This window comes from Haliotis cracherodii, unplaced genomic scaffold (assembly GCF_022045235.1).
Source record: "Haliotis cracherodii isolate W230 unplaced genomic scaffold, xgHalCrac1.p SCAF_5, whole genome shotgun sequence".
NCBI classification, from domain to species: domain Eukaryota; kingdom Metazoa; phylum Mollusca; class Gastropoda; order Lepetellida; family Haliotidae; genus Haliotis; species Haliotis cracherodii.
The window spans coordinates 36,985,895-37,009,629 of record NW_027266308.1 but is presented as its reverse complement, the minus strand read 5'-3'; the positions used below and the strand labels follow the sequence as shown (position 1 = coordinate 37,009,629).

General features: G+C 41.5%; 1 protein-coding gene across 2 annotated transcripts in view; it reads right to left on the bottom strand.

The window, feature by feature from the left end:
• Positions 1-4,118: 4,118 nt before the first annotated feature.
• The window catches only part of LOC139443888 (uncharacterized), a 39,122-nt gene continuing 19,505 nt past the window's right edge, over positions 4,119-23,735 (bottom strand). For both annotated transcript variants that reach the window (XM_071224776.1, XM_071224775.1), the window contains 4 exons: positions 10,287-10,662; positions 6,139-6,309; positions 5,276-5,481; positions 4,119-4,485 (listed from right to left, as the gene is read on the bottom strand). In XM_071224776.1, coding sequence (XP_071080877.1) covers positions 4,285-4,485; positions 5,276-5,481; positions 6,139-6,309; positions 10,287-10,662 — 954 coding nt within the window. In that variant the 3' untranslated portion in view covers positions 4,119-4,284. The remainder of the gene's footprint in view (positions 4,486-5,275; positions 5,482-6,138; positions 6,310-10,286; positions 10,663-23,735) is intronic.

Genomic DNA, 23,735 nt, shown 5'->3' with positions numbered 1-23,735 from the left:
TGTTGGTTAATTCTCAAACTTCCTTTCTCTATACAAAGGGGCGTTTGATCGTAAAACATGTTTTGTTTGTTTGTTGTTAACGCCGCTCTCAGAAATACTCCAGCTTTACGACAAGGAAAAGTTATGAGAGAGTTGCATAAATACTATTTTAACACCCCCCCCCCCCCCCCTCCTCAATTTTTTTTCTTTCCAAAACTCGTTTCTGATTTTAAATTATTTGTTCTTTTGAAAGCTCAGTATATTTCCCAAATACACGGTTGCTTGATAGACGTTAGTTGAGATGTATGGATATGGACGTGTTTCTTCTTCCGCGACCATCACCCGAACAACCAAAGGGAACCATTAGGTGAGGTGAAATTGGGTTTAACGTCGCGTCATTATTACACTTATATAGCGACGTGGCTATGTACTGCTTGTACTAGTTCGGACTGATGCCGATTGATAGTGCTAGCCCACTGAGATACCATGCCGCAGTTTAACATGAATACCCCACTCAAACACAGTATACTGACTCCGAGCCGACAGTCCTTGTTTTAACCCCTTAATGCCGACCGCCAGACAGGGTAACAACAAGTACCATCTTTTATAGTCTTTTGGTATGACGCGGCCGGGAATCGAACCCTGGTCCATCCGCTCTCCGGGCGGACGCTCTACCACTAGACCACGGAGGCGGTCGGAACCATTATGAAAAGGGAAAGTGTACACTTGAAAATTGTATTTGACTAAACAAGTACAAACGTTATCAAAACGTTACTAGACTGAAAACTGTCTCAGAAACCTAAAACCTAAAGTCAAAAACATAATTTTGATACCCGTATCAAATACATCACCATCGAAGAACCATGTCTTGTTTCTTCCTTTTTAGCCACCATCAAACATGGATATATACTTTTTACAGGAAGCATATTACAGATATACATACATTTCGGGAAATACGGTAGTGTTACCTTTATCCTTGATACTAATGAAGGTGTCTGTGGAGGATAAATCCCGGTTTAAATATCCCATGTTTGTATAACTCGAATACCAAAACACAGAAGGGTAACAATAGGTGAGTGTGGGGAGGCGTTGAGCGATTTATATGCAACCATCAAGGAAGACGTAATACCATAGGCTGTCACCTGGATGACTTTGTGTCCTATCCAACCCTGACGACGGTGCTCACACTAACATCCCTTGGTGCATATGTTCCAGAACCAGAGTTGAGCCACATGGATTCGGTTGGTTGGTTTGTTGTTTAACGTCGCACTCAGCAATATTCCAGCTATATGATGGCGGTCTGTAAATAATCGAGTCTGGACCAGACATTCCTGTGATTAATATCATGAGCATCGATCCACGCAATTGGGATCGATGACATGCATCACACAAAGGTAACGAAATCCTGTTCAGCTAGAAGCGCTCGTTAAATCTCTAACATTATCCAACAGGGCTGTCTTCTACTTACTTCCACTCTTCACATCATTAACTGATTGATTTTGATTTCGAAAACCATATCATGGTCATCTTCCCGAGGCAAGGGAGTTAACTGACTATAACAGTCCAGTTTACACCCTTGTCGAATTAGGCTGAAATTCCGGAGTTACGTTTTGCTGGACTAACGAGTCTGTGTATAGTCCGATCAAAATCGCGTGACGAACTAGGTAACAACCTGCAGATTGGCAAAGCATGTGTACCACAAACTGGGCGTCGACAGATATTTTACAAATCTGTTCATGTTTTTAATCAAGGTGCTCAAGTGATTTGATGCTCTTCGCGGGGTACGACCCGTTGTATTACAATAGAGATCTTGATTATCGATCAGATCGTCTTGACTAGGCGCCCTGGGCGGTCGGGTAGCCTGTTGGTTAAAGTGTTCGCTTGTCACGCCGAAGACCCGGGTATTATGTGTGAAGCCAATTTCTGGAGTCCGCCCGCCGTGATATTGCTGGAATATTGCTATAAACCCTCACTCACTGACTAGGCGCCGCCATTTTGTGTGAAGCAAATAGGCAAATTTGAGGGACATAGAAGGGACATAACTCGTAATAGCCACTGGTGGCGCTGCAATTGAGCCTAGAAATTCCAGCCTTGTTCGGCAAGGTTGGAAATTGAACTTTTATAGTCGGTTAACGCCCTGCCTGGGGAAGATTAACTCTGGTCTCCAAGTTTGTTTGTTGTTTAACGCCGCACTCAGCAATATTCCAGCTTTATGACGGCGGTCTGTAAAATAATCGAGTCTGGACCAGACAATCCACTGATTGACATGAAGATCGATCCAAGCAATTGAGATCGATGACATGCATCAACCAAGTCAGCGAGCCTGACCACCCGATCCCGTTAGTCGCCTCTTACGACAAGCATAGTCTCCTTGGTCTCCAAGTCCCCGTGGGGATACCGCTACATAGTATGTCTTCATTTTGTCACCTGGAAACACCAGCCACTTTCGTGTCCTTTGGTAGCAACTAAATTCAGCATCGTTTAATTCTAAAATAAGATTCATTGTCTACAATCGCATCCCTACGGCGTGAATCGTTACCCACGTCCATTTAGCAACCACTGGATTGTCTGGTCCAGGCTCGATTATTTACACACTGGCGTGATACAACTGCAATATTTTTGATGGCATAAAACAACATTCACTCAGCCAATGGTTGTGTCCACTCTGGGATGCCAGAGACGTAAGTCTATACCACAAAGTGAACATTACACGTGAAACAACCTCTTTACTGTCCGAACAAAATATTAATTTCCATCCGGTAATATCCGATCCCTCGTTGTAAGACAAAGAAGCCAATTGGATAGTTGGAGGCCTCGTAAGCAAGAACTACTAACGTCTTGGTAATGATATCCATGTTTAATTAGAAACATACCTAGGCAGGAATCATAATTACACAGATGGCTGTAGAGGATTACATATCTCAATGATACATATCTAGAAGGTAGCGATACAGAAAGATACATATCGAGATGCGTATTGAATATTAGAGGTTTGCATGAGGCTGATATAATGTCCTTTGTTTCTCGGATATTAGTATTTGCACTCTTCCCTTGTGTCTTCCCAAAGTATTACACAACATGGTAAAATCAAGGTCATTTGGTCCTGAAACCTTATGGCGCCACTCAAGTTATGATGTGTAATAATATCAGGAACAGACTCAGGGAAGAAGCGAGGCGGACAGAAGGCGGGCGCAGAATTGACGCGTGGTGGACAAATGTACGGTTAGAAGCGAGAAACAAAAGACACGTTTATTTTAGCCTTATTTACTTTGAAAGAAAACAAACACCGACTAATTATCATTTCAATACATCTTGACAATATCGCTCGTATCACCTTGTAATTCTGTAATCTTGTCGCCAAATTCCAGCTCAGTATCGTTACACAGTATGGTTCTATAAGCTTTTGAAATGATAAAAATGGAAGACAACCATCTTCAGCGATATATTCTATCAATACATTGTTGCTATACGTGTTCTAAGAGTGTTTCCTGTCCCGGACGCACTTGCTGGCAGCTTGCATTTTGCTCTGTATCAACACATTGCCCTTGTCCTGGTACACTGTAGAGACTAAAGGGTTTCGGCATTCAATTGGCGCACCATTGAACCCATCCAACCCCGTCCCTCGTTATTGCACCAAGTTCTGTATATAAGGCGGAAATAGAATGGCTCGCCATGGCAGCTCCAAGCTTGCATAATAGATACTGAATAAATATTAGATCCTTCATTGCACTATTAAATGTCAGCACCATTCGTGAGAATAAACTCTAATCACTAACGAGTCACGACCTCAAAGTGGAAGTCAACGATATATGCACATCATCAGAGAGATGGAAGTGAAGAAATGAATACACCTGTTTGTGAGGACCGCTAGTGTCTCCATCAGTGGTTTACCCAAATATAAAGACTTCCCATATACATCCATTAAAGTAGGAGCACTGTCCATGCAGTTCTTGTGTGTGTTCAGTATTCAAAAGCGTTTTTCCTCAAAACGAAATGGGGGTCACATTCTTTCTTCTACATCTCGAAAACATGAGGAAAAGCATCTGTGATCACTCAGTCTATTCCACGCTATCCCGTCTTCAGGGTGCATGGAGACGAATTAAGAAACGATTGGCTTTCCAGAGAAAATCCACGAGAAAATCCACGAGAAAATCCAAACAATTTCTCTTAGAAGCTAATGGTAACAGGTATTTTCCAATATGAATTTCAGGGGCAAACATGCCCTTATTTGTTTCTCGATCAAACTTTCTTGACGTCTTCGTACATATCTGCCCGCTGACCATTGGTCAGTCTGAACCGGTGCTATCACTGTAAGTGGGGGGCGTGGTACTGAAGCTGTGCCACAAAGTCACGTGCAGTAGTTAGAGACATTTCCGGGTCCAGATAGACATTAACAAACATTTTCGTCCCCCATGGGGGCATCGCTACTCCCAGCTTCACGACTCGCTTGTTGAACGTCTTCGTCATGGGCGGAGTGGTCTTCCACGACCGCGAGCAGCGACCAACCTGAAAAGAGAAGGAAAGAGTTGAGAACCCTGCAGTACACAGAGTAGGAAGACATCTGCGACATCCGTGAGATAGGGTATAGAGCTATATTTTGAAAAGATCAGTCCGTATGGTCATACATGTGCAGGTTGCAAACACATCATTACAGCGCATAAATTGTTACTTTTCCGGGTTAAAATAGGCCATCAGCGCTTTGAATTTGTCGCAATAGCTGATTGAAAAGGGATAGGGCGGTCATGCGACTCGTCTGACAGTGTGTCAAACCACTGGTTTGACTCGGTTATTAACAGACCGCCGAGACGTAACTGGAATATTGCTTTGCTTCCACTAAAGAATGTATGTAGGATAGATCAGTTCATGTTTATTGTGATAAATGATCACATTAATCTAACGCAAACAGCTACCTTCTTAGAAATGAAATTATTCTAGAACTTCATTACAATGATACCTACCTAGGAGAAATTTAATCCAAGACATTAATGTCTGTAATATTAATACAATACTGTGAATAAAAGCGAAAAGACCATTTCCATAATCATAAGAAATCTCTGCTAAAGTGTCCCTTGTACGATTCCAACTACACGAATATCACTATCAGGATACGTTTCTGAATCACTTTCAAATAGTGATGATACCAGGTGTTCGCGAAAGGTGAGCGTATCCTGACCGATCCGTCACCGACACATGCAAAGGCAAGTCAATTGTTCATATAAAAAGCAGCGTTCATCTGGTACTAACTGTCCGAATTAACGAGGTTACAATGTCTTCAGATCATACATAGGCTACGTACCCCGAAGCACGAGCAAGCTCCCCAGCAGATAGGGTTGAGGATGCTGATCTTGGACTGTGTTGTGGTTCCAACTGAGGCGGACATCTCAGCGCTGTGGAAAGTGTTCAGCGGAAGGTTCTGGTAGTAGATGTTGTTGGACTTGGTCACCTGCAACTTGTAACCACCCGAAGGCTTGCTGGTGTCGCCGAACTCATTTAATGTCGAATCTGGAATTTGTACAAAGTGGATTTCTTCGATCAGCTTTTCTCACAGGAATCTAAAGCCTTTTCACTACCACACACCCTTCCCTCAATGTATAAACACATGAACACATTAATTTCTTATTTTATTCCAAACCTTCTGGTATTTATACAATGACACGACGTCATCTGATGCACTTCAATAATGTTGAGATACACATGCACTCTATCCCTAGAATATCGAACAGTCGTCCCGTAATAACTTCACTCACTCCGCTACATGCTTGCAAATAACTCGTCTTCGTCAATTATTACGTGAATACAGTCAATCGTTTGAGTCATTACAGTTCTAATTAAAGACCGTGTTTCCTGACGAACCATTAATTGCTTTAAATGAAATGTAACTACCCCCTCCCCCCTTGCCTCTTCAGATACCAGCCCATAGTTGTCGTAAGAGACCACTAACGGGATCGGCCGTGATCGGGCAGTCAACTTGGTTGATGCATGACATGATATTCAAATTGCGTAGATGTCTTGATGTCAGTCATTGGATTGTCTGGTTCAGACTCGATGTTTTACAAACCACCTTCAAATAGCTTGACTATTTCTGAGTTCGGCGTTAAACAACAAAGAAAGAAAGAAACAAAGACACAAAACTATTTTCACATGAAATAGTTTACGCACCCGTGAATATCTCCGCCGACAGTAACAACACCCTTTTATTGGTCAGACATATTCGCCCTCTTCCGATTGGTTCTTTTAGCATCTTGGCGCACTCCATGTCATAGAACTCCACGTTAGTGAAATAGAGCCAGCACCCTCCCAGCAGCAACTTCTCCCCCTCCACCAGCATACCTGCAAATGAGAATACAGCTGTTACTGGTGTCTCTCCACTAGCATACCTGCAAATGAGAATACAGGTGTTACTGGTGTCTCTCCACTAGCATACCTGCAAATGAGAATACAGGTCTTACTAGTGTCTCTCCATCAGCATACCTGCAAATGAGAATACAGGTCTTACTAGTGTCTCTCCATCAGCATACCTGCAAATGAGAAAACAGGTCTTACTAGTGTCTCTCCAATAGCATACCTGCAAATGAGAACACTAGTTTTATGTGTCTCTCTACTAGCATACCTGCAAATGGGAATACTAGTATTATGTCAAAAACCATCCCCATTCTCAACCCCTTTTTATCTCTAGCAATCCATTCACATGAGTGAGTGAATGATTTCAGTTACACCACGGCGTATCAGCTTCATCTGGCTAGGAAAATCAATTATACACGTTTACGTCTTTGGTGAAACCCACATGGTTGTTGAGAAACCTAGAAAAGTAAGCAGGTCGAACTGGGTATTAAACCCACGACCATAGGTTTCAGGCAGGCTCTATGCACGTGATTCTACACATCGAATTGCGCCGTCTTAGAACACTTAGCTGGCTTTGCCCTGTGCATTTATATAAATCAAACATATGAAAGATGAGATAGATACACACATTGATATTCCTTTACCTGACTGCAAACACATGCATAGCATTGCGCCAAGGCTGTATTGAAAGAAAAGTAAATGGGTGTGTAGTAATTATATCCTCCTAATAGGCAAGTCTAGATATGTGGACAGTTCTAAGGACTCCAGTCTCTTGTAGGGACAACTTGACTTTTTTTCTATTTACATCATCTAGAAATTATAATTTAAATTAATAATCATTGCCTCAGAGACTTGAGCAAGTCTACATGCAGTACACTGCGCTCAAGGGCATAGTGTCCCGATTACAAACACTACTTAGAAACTAACTATGGGATGTCTTTTACATTTATATTCAGTTAATAAAAGAATTCTTACGTACTGAATATTATTTATAATTAATGAAGAAGGTGAATAGTTAATGTTAATAACTTGTTCTGTTGTGTAAGGACAATGTTCCTACAGTGTGTGATTATTACAAATAAACACGATTGATCTACCCCTGATACGGGCATAAAAGGCCTCTAAACAAACGAGTTGGTAATGACACTATTTGCAGTAGACTGCCTGGAGTCAGTGGATGTTGAACCAGTAATTCCGTCCCTCCAGGAATGTCCGCGACACGTGATTCTTATCATGCTGGTAGGGAATGTTCTGATGTCGGATACAGACAGAACAAAGGTGGCCTGGCCCCTGCCATTTGGGTAATTCAACACACGGCACCAAGTACGGGATCAAAAGTTCATATTTATTTAACTTGTTCATTGCAAAGGATAAAATCGGTTTCAAAGGTATACAAGTGATGGGTTCCGGACTGGTGATATTTCCGTAGATATTATTTATTATTTAATTTTGGTAGTATTCATTTAATATCATATACAAAGTAGCTGAAGTAGATGACATTTATAGTTCAAAGAGGGCACGGATAGCCCAGTGGTCTAAGACGCCACAATTATTTTTGCAGAGTTGTGTCTCTTATTCGTTCCAGGATTCGCTGTTTGTGGTTTCTAACGCCAGATAAGGATCGTTTGTCTGTGAGCAACATAAACGTGCTCGTATTTCATGAAAGCCGTAAATATCCTAAATATGCGTCACTTCGGGCTTCCCTCCCACATTAAGCATACACCGCGATGTAACTCAATTACTTTTAAAAGCGGAGTTAAACTCAACTCACTCTTATTCGAGCTTCAGTAGGGAGTAGAAAACATCAGTTTCGCAAGTCACTAGGTCACTTTACCCTTAGTTCCTATTGTTTCTAAAAATACCCCATGACTGGAGAATTTAGAATAATTAAGACATCCCTATATTACTTTTACACGTGAGGCACTGACCCTGTACATGATTACGCGCATACATTTCCAGAAAAAAACCCTCAACAAACTGTTCCCTTGGAATGTGACCTTGAGCATGACTGCAGGAACTATCAGGAGACTAGCACACTCTTTATATCAGTCCTACACGGGGAAGCTTGGGAAACAGATGCACTCAAATAAACCCTCTAAGTCCAAATACATTCCGCTGAAATTTAGACACAACGATAAAGGTTAATCTTCGTCAGATCTACGGCAATGCTCTCGGGTTCTGCGTTTGGCCACTACCTGTTCAAGTCCCCATTCACAACCAGCCAGTCGATACGCTGCTTTCAGATGAGCCGACCTTCAACCAAATTCTTTCACCGCTCACATTTTATCACCACATGGAAAACAGTTTGATCAAATGTCTACATAAACACTGCAGCGACATATGACCTTCCAAGAAGCTGCCTCTGGTGAAAGAATACTATGAAGTTTATTGTACAGTTGTGATAAAATTCCCCGTCCCACAAATCATCATCTCCTGCAGCCATCTTATCATACAAGGTGGAACCGACAGCGTGCTGTAGGCGTGCAGGCCCGCCTGCATCTGCCGAGAGATGTGTGATGTCAGCTGACGTGCAAAAACCCATACAACCTACATGTCAGTAGACTTGCACAAGTCTCTTAGAAAATAGTTATTAGTTTTAATCATAATTTCTAGGTTACATTAACAACAAGATCACGTAGTCCCTATGAAAGATAGGCGTCCCACTGTCCGCTGATGTGGACTTGCCTCATGTAAGGATAGAATTACTATACATACATGGACTTCCATTCAGTACAGCCTTGGAGAAAGACTAACACGGCTTGGATGAGTTCTCTAGATCAACTCTTGGCCTTGGTTATCATGACATTCGACCATCTGTCTGCTGTCCATCTGTATGTCTGTCTATCTTACCGATCACATCTCTCCTTCAGAAAGATCATTAATCATCTTACTATAAATCATCCAGTCAGGACGTTTCAAAATATATTTAATTCGACCATGGGCGCTGCATGCAATCTGTTATTTTTTTCGAGCCAATCCGAATCCGATAAATATGCTATAGGCCGAGGTTATGAAACTGTTTTTGATGCGATAATGAATCATTAACATCACAACCAGTGATATTGTGTCTGGTAAACAGCTTCCCGTTGAGGAGTCGGTTGCTGGAGGCGAAGACAGTCGTGTAAACACTCCACACTGACGTAAACATACTTTTTCTGCACACACTGTGGCTGCTGGTTCAACTGAACAGGCTTGGAAACACTGGCGGAACTCTCAGAACGCCGAGATCTGTCAATGTGTATGAAATGTTTTGAACCGATCTTATTACTACGTATCGTAGTCTGACTATCGTGCAGGAATGACCCTCCATAAATATAGTCTCCCAGAGCCACTTGTGCACATACTGCGTATGTCTATACGAAATAGATTATAATGTAATAAAGCGAAATATGCAAGTGTATTCTGAACGTTTTATAACATACCTGACTTCCCTAGCTAAATATTATTTGAGTTTGTATGAAGATCCTTATTTTTATCAGGTAGTTATAACGTTATTGGTGATAACAGGCACTTGATCGACGACTCTCATTGAACGTAATCTGTCTTTGTATAATAGGTCACATACAACATATACATAAATGTATATTTCAGATAAGGAGACAGGTATGGTAAAGTCTGCAGGTGCCATTGAAGGGATAATTTTCATGGCAATTTCACCAGGCCTTTGTCTGACATTCTAAAAGTTGATATATGCTAATTCGAACTGCATTGTACATGCCGTATTCTTCACCAATACTCATTTTAACATATCAACCCCTCTAAAACTATCCAAATCCCCCAAGCAAGTCTACAATAATTTCGCAAATCTTCTTCAGGTTCTGAAAATGAAGAGATTCTATGGGCTGCTTTCTGTTATATATTGCAGATGATATAACAATGACAAAGCTAAATTTATATCAGTGACTAAGTGTTTGTCAGGAACGAGTTGTGTCTTTATTACACATCAACAGTACAATTAATCTTACCCTGAATCAGCTGTTCGTATGACAGCGTCTCCCCAGCCTTCCTGTAGAGCTCCATCACCTCCTGCTTGAGGTTGCTCCCCTCGTCCAGAACAGTGCTATTGAGTCTGTAGAAGTGTCTGTGGTCAGTGTAGGCCTTGTCCAGCACAGTCTGAGATGCTGGGTTGAAGTCACTTCTTCTGAAGTCTTCATCCTCCTGCTCCGGGGGTTCCGTGTCTTTCTTGGACTTGAGAGGCTGGTTGACCTTCTGTGGGACGTACGTGGTGACATTGCCGATAGACTGGGGCTGGTTCTGAACGTGGACTGTGTGGGACTGTGGTGTCGAGGATGTGTGAAGTTGTGACGTTGGCGGTTTCGATGTCGTGTTTGAAGATGAAACCTGTGGAAGAATAATCATGATATGAAGAACTATTTTTCAATAGATGTTTATTGGAATGCATGAATACATGTGTGGCGGGGAGGAGGAATATTCGCCCAATTTTCACATGAATACCCCACTCAGCCACAGTATACTGACTCCGAGTCGACCAGTCCTTGTTTTAGCCCCTTAGTGCCGAGCGTCAGACAGGGTAACAACAAGAACCACCTTTAAAAGTCTTTTGGTATGACGCGGCGATGGATCGAACCACCGACTTTCCGCTCTCCGGGCACCACACCACGGAGGCGATCTGTTGGGGACTGACCATTTAATATCCTGGGGTAGCCCTGGGAGTTGTAAACGATGCAGAATATTTTTTTAACCAGCGCTCCAAGATACATGTATGCCATTTGATTTATCTGAGAGGAGGAGATACAATTTCTGGGCCCTGGCGCGTTATCTTTCAGAACATCCAACATGAACGAAAAAGATTTACACATGTAACACCTGAGGACACTTATGTTTCCGTCACAATCACCCAAATTTGCTTTATCTATAGAAATAATGTTAGTAGTACCAAACACTATAGGCGATCGTCAACACATCTTTAAAATGTTTTGAGGCCAAGAAAAAAAGCATCATTAACCCTGCCCCATGTTTTCAATACAAGTCCATTTGAATGAAACATGATCAAAACCACATAAAACAATCATGATCACCAATGCAAAGACAGGAAATCTACATATTATTACGATATAAGGAAGACAATTTATAGATGTCAACTTGTTTACCTCATGAAGGAGTAAGCGTATACTCCGAAACGTTGTGTTCCTCATAATAAAGACAACCATAAATTCTCTTCCTTATGTGCATCCCTTCTATATGCCATTCAAAGACTAATTACGATGCAGTTTAGGATGTACTTTGAAACACAATTTATACAGTACTGTGAGTAAATACAATTTATAACCCTCGTACATTAAAGGTGTACATGTAATAGTTTCAGCAGGTGTCTTGTACTCGGCGTTGTGAAGGCAGGCAGTGACGCCCGCACACAGCATGTTTTTCATAAGCGTATAGGGAGTGAACCCTTGCTCCTGGGTGCTCCGACCCGCCAGCATGTGGTGCCTGTCTGTAGGTGCCTCAGACGCTCTGAAGGACAACGAGTGGGGTACCCTACAGCTGTAGGCCCAACTAACAGGATTGTTTACAGGTTTAAGTGCTCATATGTTTACGTAATGGGTAAAGGTTACACTGTATCAGTCTTCGTGATGACAAGTGAACAACATCGTTACATCTTTCATTCTTTCTGACCATTTTTCATTCTTGTTCCACATATATACTTTTCCACCTTTAGGGCGAGTTTCTTTTTCGTTTCTCGAATAGGACATTTTCTATCTGCTAGTGTTTTTTTCAATAAAGGGTTAATACCTCTATTTTCAAACCATGTTAATTTCTTTCTAGAACAATCCAAAGTAGGGTAGCCTCTAGTCTAACATTTAGCCCCAGAAAATTATTCATAGATATATATCTACAATATAGAAAGCAAAATCCAAATGGAGCCGAGAACAATGGTCAATTTATGAATATCCTTGGAGCTGAGACAATTCTGATTCTCTAGGCTCAAGGACACATAATCTACTACCTCAGTTATATACCCGTGAAGATCCGGGGTAGAATAGGTCTTCAACAACCCATGCTTGCCGTAACAGGCGACTATGCTTGTCGTAAAAGGCGACTAACGGGATCGGGTGGTCAGGCTCGCTGACTTGGTTGATGCGTGTCCCAATTGCGTGAATCGATAGTCATGATATCAATCAGTGAATTGTCTGGTGACTCGATTATTTACAGACCGCAGTCATACATCTGGAAATTTGCTGAGAGCGGCGTAAAACAACAAACAAACGGCCAAACTATATATTTGTTTAAAAGTTCGACGACTTTAATATCTACAAACTGTCAGTGTGTAATCTGATCATTAGAATCATCTGACTACAGGAATTGAGCAAAGCTTCAGTACAACAATCCAACTAAAGTAGCATACAAGAATGTATAGCAACCATCATGCAAAGCACACGGTTCATGTCCTAGGAATAAGCTTGAAGTCAGGTAGAGCACGACGACCATGGTCTTTATCTAGAAACCTTAGAAGGTGAAATCAGATTGAACGCATTCCGGTGAAAGGTTTGGGATAAAAATAACCAGGATATGCATGTGTGTACATGGGGTCGGGATGAAAGAGTCTATGTGGAACACGAGCCGGGCGATAAACACATGAACACCCTTATAAACACGAGTGGAGACTATGCTCGCATGGCTCACGTTAATGATGTGTAGTATGAGCTCTGGATGAAGATCACTGCCTGTGTGTATAATGTGTAATTGGCCATGAACCGTCTACAGGCTTATTGGTTTGACATGGCAAAATCATTATTAGTCATGGCAGAAATCGGCGGCGATACCTGTTATTATCTCATATCTCGAAAATATGAATCATGATATTTTGGTGAAAAATATTTTTATAACGGATGTTTAGTGTAATAACAGAAGAGATGTGAATATTGCTTTATGTATTGTAAATTTTATAATACACTGTGTAGGTAATATTATAAGTTGGAGCAGGATCACGGCATGTACATTGGGTTTTATGCATCCCGCGTGAGGTTTTGTTTATTTTAACGACATGTTTTAATCTGCTTTTGTGAAAGAATTAAAACAAATTCAAAATTGATATAAAACAGCTGTTCGATTAAGCTGTGGTTAGCTTGTGCTTTTTGCTTCGAAGCGGGTATGCTTCCGCTGAGAAATCCACGTGCAGCCTGTTTTCTTCGTGGCGGGATATATTCTCCCGGTCAGAAATGTATTTCCCTCGCAGGCGGGATATATCGCATTTCATCAAGATCACGTGAACCAATCAGACCTCGAAATTCTCACATGGAGGTTAGATAATGTTTTTATTTTGTACTCTGTATGTGTTTTTTAAAATAATAATCCTTTTATCATTCACTGTGTATATAATATTGCTTGTAGTAGTAGTGGTTTATTTCAGTAAATCAGGCCACAGGCCCATTTTACAATATATATTCAAGCATTCAAACATGTTGCGCCACAAGTGCATGTAGTAATATCAATATTAATCAGTACAAGGAATATCATATAATATTGCTTGTATCATACACTGTACATATAATAATGCTTTTATCACACGCAGTATGTAATAGTGCTTGTATTAACATACGGGCCTTGTTTCCGTCTCCCCCGCGTGACATCAATATCTGCCGTCCCAAAACAAACCAATTAGTGAATACAGCCCCGGATAATAACGAGCGTTATATCATCAATGATTGAGGCCTATCGTTACAAATTTGCATCAAATGAATACTTGATGTCAGCCATCGACTGCCATGGAATTTACGTCATAATAGCACCAGGGATCCCCAAAAACTGGCACGAGGAATTAATGTGAGTATATAGGGTAATGGAACATAGGCCTAGACTAACACTTAGTCAATAAACATGTCTTTAAAATAATAACTTTTTTTTCTTCGAAAGAACCTTTCCTCTTCTGCAGTGTAAAATCAAGCAAACTAGACTTGGTTAGATTGATCTAGACTTACCTAGGCTTTTAGAAAAAAAGAAATACATAAAAAAAATATAAATTCCACAGTCATGGTGCAGGACTAACATAGACCCAATATAGATAGAACTTATATTTACCAAATCCAGAAATGTTGGCTTCGTGCATTTATCAGTTTACTGTATCGAAATATTGGCAATAACTGACAGACCAGTAACTTAATCGTCATCACTTTTCCTCGTCGCTCATACAGACCCTGAAACAAAAATATCCGATCCTCCAATGCAAGTCTACCTCACTTTAATATCATTACTCTGCCGACTGTATCCTGGTCGACTATCACCAGAGAATCATCTTCCCGAGGCAAGGGAGTTAATTGACTGTAAAAGACCAGTGGAAACTGGACTTTTATATTCAGTTAACTCCTTTGCCTCGGGAAGGGGCCAGAGGGTCGACGCTGTGGACAAGTGCCAAGGGAGGAGGGCCCGGTGATGGAGTCGGAGCTGATGATCATAGAGGTGTACACATATTGTGACATGACACATTTGAAACTTTATCTGAAAATGTAGACTGGGATGTTTCAAATTTAGCATGAAGGGTTGACGTGTCTTATCAAGTATGAAGCGATATGCTCTGATAATACCTGATAATCAGTCCGCATCAAATACACTATTCCGTGACTCATCCCACGTGCGTTGGTGCTAAGCCGAGTTGATGTCCTATAAAAACTATAACTGCAAGCCCTTCTTATGTGAGACTGGTGAGTAGTGGATGCTGCTTGTATACCATATAGAGATGATGGGTAGAGGAAGAAGATACTTGTTACTACTGACACACCTCATGGTCAAGTTGATTGATCACAAGAAGCTGTCAGTGCTGATATTTGTGACATAATGAGAGTTCTGAAACCAGAACCAAAGCGAGTCATTTCGCTTATATAGTTCACAGATAGCCCAGATGGACTCCTAGTCAGCAGTTTGAAACGTGATGTGGAGATAACACTTAACTCATATGATAAAAACGATTTTTCAGAATATCTTACCACCTGTCAGAGTGTTAGCTATTTAAAAAACGTATCATTTCTGTCGGATTAGACCTCCAGCGGAGCATGCAGCACCTTCAGTTGGGGAGGATGTGTGGTGATGAGCTGCTGGTGTGAGGTACTGGGGGTTCAGGACTTGATAGTATCCTGTTCCTTCACTGAGGTGTTGGGTCGCCCATTTAGAACCTTCCTCACTCCAGGGTGACCTGATGGTGTCTTGTACTTACAGAAAGGGGAGTGCTTTGTGACCGTTGGTTATGTCTGAGACATGCAGAGTGAGTGAGTGAGTTTGGTTTTACGCCGCTTTTAGCAATATTCCAGCAATATCACGGCGGGGGACACCAGAAATGGGCTTCACACATTGTACCCATGTCGGGAATCGAACCCGGGTCTTCGACGTGACGAGCGAACGCTTTAACCACTAGGCTACCCGACCGCCCCTGAGACATGCAGACTGATCGGGTAATGGAAGTAGCCAATGGCTGTTAAATTCAAAGCTGTAGTTTTAAACACTCGTCTCAGTGATGGTTCATCTATTAGTGTCATTCTGGGAAACTGACAAACCGTATGCTTGACAGAGATGGACGATTGCATTTGGACGGGATTTGCTAGTAATGATATTGTAAATATAGCGACAAAACTCTTTCCATATCCAATAGAATTCTCCGCATAAAGCATTCTGACTATATCATGAGCATGTGCTTAGGAAGTACTATCAAATAGTAATGATACCAGGTGTTCGAGAAGCTTATTCAGGAATGTCCGAATGACTGATGGTATAAACAATGGAGATCCGGTAAAAACAATAAATAAATAAGTAATATATGTTCCATTTTACGCGGACCTTTACAAACTACATTCCAAAATCATGGCCTTTTAATTCGAAAGACAAAGGACCAGAGATTTAATACACGTAACAGGTGCGTTTGTATTTTGCACAAAACATTTTACATTCAGCCCTGACACAATATTCTAACGCCTATTTAACACGGCGCATCCAGGGGTGAAATGTAAGCCAGTCGGTGCTTCAGTCATGTTTGTAGCCTAATTACGTCGGGAGATGCATGAACTAATTTTCCCAGGTGTTAACGTCCGTCTGGGCTGTGTTTCCTCCCCTGATTGGTTTCGGGTAACGAGCGTTACCTGTCAGGGAGTTGAGGGGGAGGGGTAGGTGCTGCAATGTATACCCACTGTAAGCTTAGTGTGGATGGGGGCAAGTCTACCGTGATATGTAGTTAATGGCCACATTTCACACACACGTCCAGTGCAATGTTACTCTCATTTGATTAACTAAAGCGAAGGAGGAGGCACAACGCGATTGGGCGTCTAATGATCCGACTTGGCAGTGATGTTCTCTTCTACATGGACACTGTGTGATAGGGCAGTTTAGGATCTAACACTGGATAAAGGGGGACGGGTTTACGGTTTTCGATGTTTTGGGTCCACTTCTACAAGGAGATGGTGTTGAGTTAGTCCATGATTCAGTCGTAATTTGTATGTTCCGGGAGCACTTCGAGCATAATATGGTATTTAGTTGAACCATGAAATTGATATATATATAGGCCTGTTTATATATCTGGTTATGCTCCATCTCGACCAGGGTTCACATGCACAAAGCGATCTTAACGCTAAGATGATCGTAACTCCCATACTTTAACATAGGCTTACAATAGTCGTAGCGCTAAGATCGCTTTGTGCAAGTGGGCCCTGGAGATGGTGTTAGACAAGGAATCTGAAGCGATTTGTCTGTTTTGGGTCAATATCGATTATGAAATGTTGTACACGACCTGTTTGGAAAAAAGGCGTTCTTAGCCTTACGATACATTCCCCCATACTTACACCCAGACTGGTCGTAGTTCCTAACTTCCGTTAGTGAGTGAGTGAATCTCACTTGATTCAGCGAGTTATGATCCAACTTGACTAGAATCTGACGACAAGAATTGTTGACCGAAAAGTACGATTTTACTGGCCGGATGCCATCATAAGTGAGCGAGTGAGTGAGTGAAAGAGTGAGTTAGAGAGTGAGTGGATGGCTAAATCTCCCCGGCCTACACCGGACACACTGTGACCAACCGTTCCCTATCGTCTATTACAGATTTAAAACATCAACGCCAGAGAAAAACCAGTCTCGATTATCCGCCCAAACAGATTCCTTTTGGGCGTGAAAGGCATCATAGCGGTGAAAATTATGTGGAAATATCACTGAAAAACAGTGACGACACCCGGTGTTCGCGCAAAGGGTAAGCGTCGGGTATTTAAGCCCCTGTATCTATATAGGAATAGTGAAAAGTACCATTGTATTTCTCGGACTGAATACCATGATGTGGGTGTGGCGCCTTGCTGAAGGCAACCTTACATGCAGTATCCATAACTGAAAATACATGCATGTGATTCGTTAGCTGTCCAGGATTACTCACTGACACACTCTGGCACTACCCCGGCAAATTGCTCCAACCTTTAACTATGCTAAGACTCAATGTACAAGGTTGTACCCCGCTGCGACCCCTGCCGCGACTAAATGGTAAAATTGCATATCAGTATTGATCGTTTGCCTCGATCTCCGTGACACAGCAACGTATCGTGGAGCAATTTGGCTTAACTGCACCCATTACATGAATATAAATGTAAAGATGACAATCCCAAACCTGCTGAGAGAGAGAGAGAGAGAGAGAGAGAGAGAGAGAGAGAGAGAGAGAGAGAGAGAGAGAGAGATTCGGAACTTCAATCACTGGTTGTTACTGGCTCGCTCAAGGGACACAACTCTGCAGCACCTTAGTCAACTGGGTCCCCAGTGACCTTGACCTACCCATGGTAATGCTGACATTCAATACTGATTTTAAAGGAAAGATGGTATCTTAGGTTTCCACTCCACTCAAAACAAAAAGTCCCACGACTGACAACTGCTCGCCTTGCCACATCGTGCGAGCCACGTGTGCGGGAGTGAGTCACTAGGGCTAGAACTCTACCCTACAGGAACATCAACACGGAAGTGCCGCAAGAACATTTCCCTGGCCTATCCCATCGCCAGCCTCACATTCGATGTCTTCCATACATTTTCAGTTATGTTGTAGGCTGTATAAACTCAAAAGTCTTCAGAAAGCATCTAATGCAAAGATCTTGGAGGAAAGATGTCTCAGAAAAACAGTCGTTGTCGTACCCATAATTCAGTACGCGACTGGAAGCATCCAGACATACTTTATTTTGCAAAAACATGTTGAGTGAACGTTAATAATGGTTACACCAGTGCTCCGATACTGGTATAGGGTCTCTGCTAGACTAACGCTTTGTCTGAAAATATATAATTTTGATAGAAAAACCCCCAGCTCCATATATAAATTGAAAAGGAGCCCCAGTGAGATGGGAAATTGAACCTGTGGAAAAGTTAGACTTGCTCCACTTAGAGCATAGCATTACAGTAAGGGCTGGGCGGAAGGGGAACTAATAAGGTTCAGGAAATGTGAAACAGACTATGGTTTACGTAAAACACATTGCAATTCCTGAAGGGTTGCCAGTGTGGCCATCTGCAGCCAATGCCCTGTTTTCGATTTCTACCGTAATTGTTTTTCTATTTAATATTTACCATAAATATTCCAGTATGAAATTGATGGAAACTGTAAAAAGTTTCATTTCCTGCTCTTAAGCTGATTTAGTAAAGTTTGCCTTCTCATTTTAAACACGAGATTCCACTTCAACTGGAAAAACTAGAAAATTGACTCGCTTCAATAAAACGTATTTTATAAAATATCAAAACCAAACAGAGAAATGTAAACCAAACAGACACGTAAACCATTTATCCATCAGACTCAGTCACGTGGAGATTCCGTTACACTGGAGCGGTAGTCATGGCCCTGGAACCTTAATTATAGCATATTTCAAAAGCATAATCATTAGAGTCAATGAGAAACGAATAACGGCATGAAGATTAGAAATTATTGATTAACCAATTTCCAAGGTTCCCTGCAGACAGTAATAGTGCGATAGAGGGCCATGTGCTTCTAGTCCCCCATCAGCCTCAAGGAGACGAGCAGGAGGACCTTCTGGTCGCCACACTAGACATCCAATCGGCGGAGCGTGTGTGCACCGTTCATAAATCACCATGCACAAACATGAAAACATGTTTTCAATAACGCCGGTGTCTTCCTTCTAAAGTGAGGTTTCGTATTTAAGTTTTGAGAATCGTTTTAAGTTCTTGAATTTGCAGTCGTGTAGGGCGTTGCCTTATTTAAACGATAGCCAACCCCAGCTACGGGAGGTTTCATCTGTTCCTGTTTCTGGTTATTTAAACTAATGTCTAACGCAATGTGGTAACTTTTTTTCGTTTTAGAATTGAGCTTAAACGGTTTCATGGAAGTGAACAGGTCGTCAAAACGTTAATATGGCTTTACGCCGCTTTTAGCAATATTCCAGCAATATCAAGGCGGGGGACACCAGAAACGAGATGCACACACTGTACCCATGTAGGCAATCGAACCAGGGTATTCGGTGTGACGAACGAACGCTTTAACCATTCAGCTACCCAACCGCCCTTTCGTAAAGGAGGAGGCCAACAGCAGTAGTAGATTCAGCATCGCCACTAGTAGTAGTAGTAGTAGTAGTAGTAGTAGTAGTAGTAGAAGTAGTAGTAGTAGTAGTAGTAGTAGTAGTAGAAATAGTAGTAGTAGTAGTAGTAGTAGAAGTAGTAGTAGTAGTAGTAGTAGTAGTAGTAGTTGCCTGGCCGACCTAATATAGCTGCAAAAATGCTGTTGTATTCCAACTAACAATCAAATTAACTTGTTTGTTTGTTGTTTAACGCCGCACTCAGCAATATTCCAGCTATATGACGCCGGTCTGTAAATAATCGAGTCTCAACTAGACAATCCAGTGATTGATATCATGAGCATCGATCAACGCAATTGGGATACGATGACATGAATCAAACAAGTCAACGAGCCTGACCACCCGATCCCGTTTGTCGCCTCATACGACAAGCATAGTCGTTTTTTACAGCAAGCATGGGTTGCTGAAGACTTATTCTACCCCGGATCTTCACGGGTCAGCAAAGCAAGTACTACCACTAGTGTTGTTGCAGCGCCACAAGCACTTTTCGCTCCCTGACACGGTTATGATATTTAATATTGCACACATGCTTGTGGGTTTCACAAAGCGGTAGATGTTTCCGACTTGCGTCACTTTTTGGGCGTCCTTGTTACCAAACTAACTCACAAACTCATTCCCCGGTAAGAAGAATGACAAAATTTCATTATGCCTTTACACGTTCATCCCAATTGCTGTCGTGTTTCTATTCAATATGGCCAGACCGAGAACATGGTGAACACAGCTTGAATTCCAGACTGAAACCCACTCGACCCGACCACGTAAACATGCCTTTGGCACCACAAACAAGCCATAACACATTGAATAAAAACTGGTATTTCTTCTGCGAGTTTAAAAACTGTGCTAATTCGAACCATTTGAGGCACCGTGAAACGGAAGTGACCTTGCAGATTGCCCAAACTAAACATTAACGCCCAGCTCCCCGAGTTGCAGGCCATAGCTCTGTTGTAAGGACATAGATGGTATCCAAAGTTCTACCCTGCCCTATGAACATGGCCTAGTCTGGAAGAAGGTATCTCTGTGTACTGGTATACTGACTTTCTCCTTTGAAGTGAATGTTTATTCTACAAACAACTAGGCTTGAACTGACGTGTCGACGCATTTACAATACGGATTTGGTACTTGTGAAATCGAGTCAAAGAAGTAACCCCACCCCGGAGTTATCAAACACTACAGCAAACTGACTGAAGAGATGGGGGAACATTGCTCACGTCGTGTTCCGGATTTAACACATGGTCAAATTGCCAGTGTCTAGTGAGTGCGTATGGTTTTACGGCGCTTTTAGCAATATTCCAGCAATATCACGAAGGGGGACATCAGAAATGGGCTTCACACATTGCACCCATGTCGGGAATCGAACCCGGGTCTTCGGCGTGACGAGCGAACGCTTTAACCACTAGGCTACCCGACCTCCCCGACTACAGTCTGGTACTATGTCTTCGAATAAACAATTATATCAATATGTAAGACTCTCTGATGATTTCCCACATGGCACAGTGCCAGACCACACAGACTAAAGGCTTAGACCAGATCCCGAGAGATGGGCATATTTTCCAGCCGTGATATTGCTGGAATATTGCTAAAAGCGGCGTAAAACCATACTCATTCACTCACTCACTCACCAGACTGTAGTCCCGCACCATAATGTGAAATATCTGTATTTAATTTGGCCATAACTATGTATATCTACCTCTCATGTCTCTATTTATATTTATTCCCAAATGTAGATATATGTAAATGTTTTACCTTGCCCTACGAGGGTGTTCTGTTCAATAAAAAAATCTTGATTCTTGATTCTTCTTGATGATTAGATTATAAAATATAGGCAAGTCAAGCTAACTGTATGTGGACGCAATAAAACCAATTAGACTAGAGAAATGTGTTGTGTAATACAATATTCCATAGACCATATGTAAAACCATACTCACTCACTCTTGTAAAAACTACCACTGTAGCTTCTAGTAACGGTGTCAAACCCAACTCACTCACTCACTCACTCACTCACTCAGACACTTCTGATGACATCGACCCAGGGTCATTTGATTGACTTTTAGCACTGTGAGTGAAGAACAAACAGAGCAGGGCGTAGCATATAACCCTGCCCCATAACTGATGAAGTTTTATATTATCATTATATTTTCTGACATTAAGCCTAGGGAAGTCTAGATCAAACTAAACCAAGTCTAGTTTCCTTGATTCCACACAATGAAAACAACAGAAGGGGAAAGGTTCTTTTGAAGAAAAGAAATACAATTATATTAAAAAAATGTTTTCACAGACTAAGTGTTATTCAAGTGAATTAGGTTTATAGTGGCTTTGGTGGTTGGATGGTACAGACAAACCCGTGATATCCCAGTATCACTATCGTAGACAATGCTTCATAGTGAACACGCGTGCCCCTCTTCACAATGTAGGAAAATGTAGGAAATTTACGTTTTTCTCTTGAAATGCCCAAACCAAACTCTGACACACCCACTTCCCTCCCCTCCCTGGACCCGTCCCCACCCAGTCCCTCAACACATATGTTAGTCATCCAGTTTCCAGTATTGCTGTAGCAAAGGTCACGTTTCTGATTCGATCCTTGACTAAACAAACTGTACCATGTGTAGCCCCAGGAATATTCCCAGACTAAACTGATTCTTTTCACCTGCCGAGGTAATGACTCTCCCACATGGACACTGTAGAATGAGCTGACCGTCTGTAGTTTATTTACACAGACTGTAACGTCTTCTACGCTGCTCTGCAAACAAACTGGACAATAACGTCTTCATTTTCCTACACACGTAATTCATGTATTCAACTTACATGCTGGAAAATGTTTGCCTTACATTTTATGAAAGTATTTCTGTTGTACCCTTTTCTGATTGAATTATCCTTTTAGACCGACAAAACCAGGGACCATATACCGATATATATGGTCCGTATGTGGTCTCTGACCAAACTAATCTACATGTACCCTACCAACTCCTCAATTTATTATCAAAGATCACGTAACGCCACATGAAATCCTGTCATTTTCTCGTTCCGCCAAACAATAATTTTGAATTCTAAGCTTAACTAGTGGATAATGAGAGATGAGATGAGTTTAACGCTATCTAAACTGTCTTCTGTGACAGTGATACACAATCAGGCTTATAGGAGCACTGGAACATATGGTCATTCTCAGACTACCTGATTCTATATGACCGATAACTAGAAGACCGTGGTCTGCAGACGTATTATCAATGGCGACGTATTATCAATGGCACTGATCCGTAAATCTGACACTGTAAATACTGATCTGACAGATATGATTATTATTTCTTGTTTACTTTACACATAGTATGCATATAAAAGTCACAAAATCCTTTCCATTATCAGATCAAATCACATACGATTCCGACTATATCATGAACATGTATTTATGAATCACTATCATATAACGATGAGCGTACGTGCCCTATCGTTGGCACCCGTCACAAACACTCGCAAAGGCAAGTCAATTGTTCACCTGAAAAAAAAACCATGGGAACATGTGGTACAAGTCAAAATAGGGAATTGCATCGGTCATCATTATTGTCACTGATGCGTCAAATTTGGAAATGTCCTCCACATGTTTACCATAAATCTTTTTGAAAGCTTTTTGAAGTCTGATCAACATATGGTCTATGGAATATTGTATTACACAACACATTTCTCTAGTCTAATTGGTTTTATTGCGTCCACATGCAGTTAACTTGACTTGCCTATATTTTATAATCTAATTATCAAGAAGAATCAAGAATCAAGATTTTTTTATTGAACAGAACAGCCTCGTAGGGCAAGGTAAAACCTATCTACATTTGGGAATAAATATAAATAGAGACATGAGAGGTAGATATACATAGTTATGGCCAAATTAAA